This window comes from Oryzias latipes, chromosome 20 (genome assembly GCF_002234675.1).
Source record: "Oryzias latipes chromosome 20, ASM223467v1".
NCBI classification, from domain to species: domain Eukaryota; kingdom Metazoa; phylum Chordata; class Actinopteri; order Beloniformes; family Adrianichthyidae; genus Oryzias; species Oryzias latipes.
This window is the reverse complement of record NC_019878.2, coordinates 25,688,264-25,694,695: the sequence shown is the minus strand read 5'-3', so window position 1 is coordinate 25,694,695 and position 6,432 is coordinate 25,688,264. Positions and strand designations below refer to the sequence as shown.

General features: G+C 49.1%; 1 protein-coding gene across 5 annotated transcripts in view; it reads left to right on the top strand.

Moving 5' to 3' along the window:
• The first annotated feature begins 31 nt into the window (after positions 1–31).
• Positions 32–6,432, top strand: part of phex (phosphate regulating endopeptidase homolog X-linked) — a 16,030-nt gene continuing 9,629 nt past the window's right edge. The window contains exons 1-7 of one of the 5 annotated variants that reach the window (XM_011489129.3): positions 32–367; positions 2,097–2,214; positions 4,427–4,483; positions 4,557–4,718; positions 4,793–4,876; positions 5,967–6,193; positions 6,426–6,432. The exon at positions 6,426–6,432 is cut by the window's right edge and continues 62 nt beyond it. In XM_011489129.3, coding sequence (XP_011487431.1) covers positions 2,169–2,214; positions 4,427–4,483; positions 4,557–4,718; positions 4,793–4,876; positions 5,967–6,193; positions 6,426–6,432 — 583 coding nt within the window. In that variant the 5' untranslated portion in view covers positions 32–367; positions 2,097–2,168. The other 4 variants (XM_011489128.3, XM_011489130.3, XM_020712758.1 and 1 more) reach the window with 4 other exon arrangements.

The following is a 6,432-nucleotide window of genomic DNA, read 5'->3' as shown; positions in this document are numbered from 1 at the left end:
GGGGGGGGTATTTTACAGAAAGAGAATCAAGACTTGAAGAACTTCATCTACAGAACCTCCATCCATTTGCTGCTAAAGCTCTGAGGTTCCGTCTCAGATCAGGCTCCTGAGTTTTTATTAAGTCAACATGACATTAAAGTGAAAGCAGGACAATTAGACCAGAAGCATTCATTGATCCAGGACCCCTCCCCCGACCCAATGACGTCACTGATCACGACAGACAGTGGATGGCTCCTCCCATCATTTAGCTCACCTGCCAGCAGACAGGTGAGCTCAACGAGCAAACATCTGAAGTGAAGAGGAACGTCAAAGTTTTTCCTTCAGCCTGAAGGTTCAAGAAGAACCTGAGAGGACCAAACTGCTGCAGGTCAGTCCTCCAGAACAGGAAGTTTTGGATTCTTGCCCTAAAGCCAAACATGAAAATGACTTGAAGAAGAAGGTGCTGCTAGTTTAAAGCAGACTGTGGAACCATCTTGGATTGTGTAAGTGACGTTTCTGCGTGGTCGTCCGCCACATTCAGCTGCCAGGAAAAAAACTAACATTTGTGGGAAACGTTCTGGGTTCACTCATCATTCCACCTTAAAATAGCTGCTCCGTGTTCTCTAAGTGGTGTTTAGTAGGAAGGTCACGGTCCTGCGGTCTGTCAGGATGGCATCTGCTGGAACTTAGGCATTTGTCAGCTGATTGCAGGGCCCTCCTTCTAATTGGACACCGCCTTCCGGTCCTGCTGCAGCTCCTGCAGGAAGTGGAGCTGTGATTGCACTTCCTGACTCTGTCTGAGACCCGCTGTCATTTGCAGGGTGTTCCCGCAGCCGCCCGCTGGCTGCCGAGCGGGCGGCCGCTGCTTCATCTGTGCAGGAGCGCTGCACTGCTGCTTCTGTCGGTTCTCCTGGAGGTCGGTGCACACAGAAGAGGAAGCTGATGGCTTCATCTTCACAGACATTGATAGATAAAGCTCAAAGACCACAACATGCAGCTCCGTTCTGGCTAAGAACTCCCCGCAGACGCGTACGCAGGCCTCAGTGGCTCCAGAGCCGCTGGCCGCTCTGTTATCCCTCTATTGTGGTTCTTTGGTTCTGACAAACAAACCTTCAAGAACAAAGTGTTTGTACTTTCAGTCATATTGCTTTAATCAGCTTTAGTCATCTATGTTCTGATGTTATCATGTCAGATAACATCATGATGGCTGAAGGTTTAATCTGTGAGAGTGCTTTATTAATAACCGTAAGCATGTGTTCTTTTCACAGAACCACACATGTGAACTGTGCTTCTGTCAAAACATAAGTTTGTTTTAGAAAATGAAGCACTTTACATGTTATGAAGGTCATGTCCACAAAAATAAAGTGTCTTGATCTGAACCCGTGTGATTTTAGTGGTTCAGAACTCGCTGGTTCTGGTCTTTTAGAAACGGTTCCAAACGACTCCTTGAAGTTGCAGACCACCGAGGTACTGTGTGGTTCTGCTGGTGGGGGGCCGTGTTCTGAGTCTGTCACATGTGTAAAGGGTCAAAGGTCCAACATGACGGAACCAGAACTTTGATTCAAGCTGGAGCTCTGCATCCAAGCTGACACTGGAACCCGAGTCACACTCAACCTCCCTCCTGCTGGAAGGCTGGTTTTGGCTGAACAGGAAGTCCTGACCATATAAGGACTTCGTGAATTTAGGCACGTGAACGTGGGCAGAAGGTGAGTGACAGGTGCTGTCATTCAGCCACTGTGGATGAAGTCAACGGTGATGTTCCGCTCTGCTGGATCAGAGAAGCTCTCTGTTCTGTCCGCGAGATTAGATCCACGCGTGAACCTGCTGCCAGATAAGGTCTGCATCCCGCCTCGGGTCCTCATAAATGCCCCCTGAGGGAGGGAGGGAGGAGTTGCTGAAGAAGGGAGGACCGGCTGCAGACGCATAGTCGCTGCGCGCAGACGCACAGCAGCCGGCAGCACGAGCTTAGATCAGCTGCGCGCAGACGCACAGCGCCTAAGTTCCCATTTGGTAACTTTTAGACCGTTAATGTCGCTCTTAGCTGTGTGCTCGCGCGCACCTGTTGACCCGCTTGTTTTTGTTGACCTCCCCTGTTTTTGTTGACCCCTGACATGGAGCTGGAGCATTTAGGAGGCGCGGGGCTTAAACCTGAGAGGGGCAGCGGTCGCCTCTACAAGATCTCTCTGGCCATGTGCGCGTGTCTGTGCTTCGCTCTGCTGCTCGCGCTCATACTGGGTGAGTCCACGCGAACACACGCACGTGTTTCCCTTCATGTCCCTTCGCGGGACTCTGGTGGGAACCCTGCAGAGGGAAACTGCTGTCAAACTATTTTTGGGTCATGTAAGGTTCCAGTCCCTCACGCGCGCTGACGCGCTCTCGCTGGGGGTTGGGGGTATCAGGCAGAGGGGAGCTGTGATTGGAAGGAACCTCAGGTAGGTGTCTCACCTGGAAACGAACACAAATGAGACGATGAGACATGTCTATGAAGACTCTCATTCATCCAGGTTGGTTCCATTGTAGTAGGTTTAGGGGATGTCATCTGGACTTGGTTTTAGAGTTGGAAGACGTTTCGCCTCTTATCCAAGTGGCTAATTCAGAATTGACCAAGCCTCTTGGATAAGAGGCTTGGAACTCTAAACCAAGTCCAGACGACATCCCCTAAACCTACGACGACGATGAGAAATGTTTCTAAAGTCCAGTCACATTTATTTCTGTGACTTTTAAAGGAAATGGTTTTTTTCCTCAGTGAGTCAGCAGCATATTTGGGCGGCTGTGGGGCAGCGGTAGGGCGGTCGACCCATGGTTGGAATAATGCAGGTTCGAGTCCTGCCTTGCCCGTCCATGTCGAAGTGTCCTTGGTCAAGACACTGAATCCCACCTGGTGGGGGGGTTGGCGCCAGTGTTCGGCAGCAGAGCCGCCATCAGTGTGTGAACGTGTGTGTGACTGTAAAGCCTTTATGTAAACGCCATTCAAATGTGGTTAAGACACCGGACGTTGGTGTCTAAAGATCTGAGGAAAACGGGATTCGGTAAATAATCTTGAGTCACAGAAACTGGCAGAACATTTATTTCAGCTGGCAGGTTCTTTAGAACATTTCGTGTTCTTTTCCCCCTCAGAGCTGAGGCTGATGGTTTGAATCCCTCTCTTCCCTCTCTGGTCTTTTCTGAACCATGAAAAATCACAGGAAATGAAGCCTGACCACCAACACCGCAGTCATGTTCTCTGGAAACAGAGGCCCCTGAGCTGGGGGGGTGGGAAGGGGTGGGGGGCTCTTTCTACGGGTGACAAAGTCAAACTTTGAGGTTTGGAAAGTTCAACTCCACCAACGTTTCTTTTCTCTGCATTCTGATTGGCTGATGTGACAGGAGGCTTCTCCAGGGGAATCTGTCGCCCCCCCACTTTGACTGAATCCCTCCGGCCTTTGGGAGCAGCCGCTGATGTGCAGAGGCGGCCCAGTTAGGGTGGGGCTCTGGTGGCGGGCTGGTTTGTTGTTGAGGGACGGCCGCATACTTGTGGCAGTCTGGAGTGCAGCTATGCTTTATCCCGGCGCCTTCAGACCAAGTCGCCCCCTCGGACGGAAAGGCGTCCTGTCTCCAGTTTTCTCTGATTTATTCCCATTTTAATCATTTGAGTTGGCATGAGTGCATCCAAACCACCTCAAGGTCGCTCTCCAACGCTCCGCTCATCCGTTCACAATCAGGATTTGGTTTCTAATTCTGTCAGATTTTGTGGGCCAGATGAGGCGTTCAGGGACTGCAGGACGACCTTTGGGGAGGGCCAGCGGGCAAACCTGCTGTTTGCTCTGAGCACAAAGGCCCACAGCTTTCCCTGCTGCCGTCTGTCAGGGAGGAGGTCGACTTACCCAAAGCTGTCCCACCAAAGTTTCCTGGAACCTTTATTTTTGGCACTTTATTTTTTAAGGCACAAACCCAGAACAACTTCACACGAGGAGGCTCATGAACGTCTCACACAGCTCAGCCTGGAGGGAAAACTCTGACTCCTCCCACTGAACGCCATCATTGCAAAGCTTTGACATTTGTTCCACAGAGCTGACAAACATCTCAGAATAACGCTCACCAATTCTTCAAGTGTGAAGGTCTAAATCTACAAGACTGAGCCAAAGTGAAGGGCGCCACCTATCTGCCAGAAGAGCTAGAACAACCAGAACCCATTTCCTGGAACATTTTAGGAAGTTTTGACAGAACTGAGGTTTTTTCTGATTAATGATCTTTATGTGATTCTATTTTAAAGAAGGTGTGGTATAAAGATGGGTCAGTACTGAAAAAGAACCTAAAGGTTTCTCCTGGAAACCAGAACGACATGATGCTTTGTGATTTTACGTCCGTCTGGCTGCACGGGTTCTAATGGTTCATACATCCTTCAGGTCCTTTGGACACATGGATTTGGTAGTTTGCATGTTTCTGATCCTGTTTTGGTTTCCTTCAGTGTCTCAAAGGTCCAGTCAGGAGCAGTTCTGCTTGACTCCAGAATGCGTAGAAGCAGGTGAGATCTTCTGAATCCACCTCGGCTCTCTTAATGTTGACTTCGTGACCTGATAGCCCTTCTCCTCCCCCAGCGGGCTCCATCCTGAATAAGGTGGATCGCTCCGTGGACCCCTGCACGGACTTCTACAGCTTTGCTTGTGGCGGTTGGTTAAAGGAGAACTCCATTCCTGAAGATTCGTCCTCGTATGGCATTTACCCCTGGTTGAGGCAGCAAGTGGATCTCAGAATCAAAGGTTCTCCTCCAGTGTTCTGGATGCGGGTCGTCTGCCGGATCTGCAGGACTAACTGAGGTGTTTTCCTCCGTCAGACTTGTTGGAGGCTCCGTCAGCTGCAGGCGAGCTGGAGGCGGTGACCAAAGCCAAGATCCTCTATCGCTCATGTATGAATGAAAGTAAGTCTGGAACAGCCAAACTCACACAGGAACACAAAGGTTTCAGATGGAAACCTGTGCTGAACTGCTTTCGTTGGCATGTTGAACTAAAATGTGCGTTTTAGCTAAATATGCAAATAGTTGTGCAGAACATTTCCCCAGAGGAATCCGCTCGTATAACCGGGTTCAGGTTCCGACCGGGATAAAGCATTTCTTGCAGTTAATGTACCGATAAGTCCAGCAAACGAACAGGACCTGTTTCACAAAACACCTTCAAGACATTTTTGGACCTTTGTTGGACTCCAGAAAAAAAACCGTTCATGAACGCAACACTTAAGCTGAAGCCAAATGTAAAACGAGATGAAGCCCTGACTGAGATTCCTGGAGGTTAAGACAGAGAATCATGGGAAAACCTTTAGTGAGACAGACTTTAGACATTTTTTCTGTTGCATTTCCAAAACTAAAAGCCCAGTTTAAATCCTTTGTTTCCGTGGTAACAGAGGTAATGTAGTATTAATGTTTTAGGCCTTTACAAACACCACAGTGATGCGTTTCATTCATGCTGAAGCAGCAGAACGGTAACGGCTGCTGCTGAGCATCATCGCCCTGCATGGAACCCCACTGGAAGTCTGCCCATCGCTATGGTGACCACCATCAAACCTTAATCACTGATCTGATTGGACCAAATCTAAATCAAACGCTCCTCCATTCTCCTTTTCTTCAGAATGAGTTCAAACTATTGGACTTGAAGAACTTTTTCAAGACTTGAAAAAACGAGAGGCAGGTCTGACGTCAGGCGTGTAAACATCACAGCAAACTTCTTTCATTTTGACTTCATACGTGTACATCTTTTATTGCACAGTACTTTGCTGACATAAACCAGTCACTGGACGGTGTTGGAAAGTCTTTAGTGGCAGAGGGTTTGATTTTCCTCCCACTGTTTCCGGCGTCTTCTTCTATGGGGACCTGAAGAAAGAGGACTTAATGGAACGCGTTATTGACGGACCTGTCGTGTCTAACTTCCTACAGAATCAACATGTTTAGACAGAATTCTGCCTCCACACACAAGGAAACAAACAAATGGTGAAGATCACAAAAGCTTTCTCCAAAGGCAGGCTGGAGGAGGTGGACTCCAAACCCATGCTGAAGACGCTGAGGAAGGCGGAGTTTCGGTGGCCTGTGGTGGGGGACGGGCTCGGCGGTGAATATCAGTGGTCAGAGAGTGGGTGGAGTCTCCTGAAGACGCTGGCAGAGATTAGGAACCAGCACAGCAAGAGCGTCCTGATCCGCCTCTACGTCTCCCCGGACGACAAAAACTCTTCCCACTACGTCATCAAGGTCAGGAACTCTGCACGTGTTTTTGTTGAACAACCATCTGTATGTCAAACAGTACATGGAAACATTTCTTTGTAAGTTCACAAACTTCTGATTGAAAGAAAATCGTAATTGGTCTTTTGGTTGTCGGTCGTTGGCTCCGTTGGTTGGGTCTTGCTTGGTGTTTTTGCGTCTTTGATCTGATCTCCTGGTGACCTCTTGGATGGGAGGAGCTGACCTTTCTGTGTTTCTGAAGCTGGACC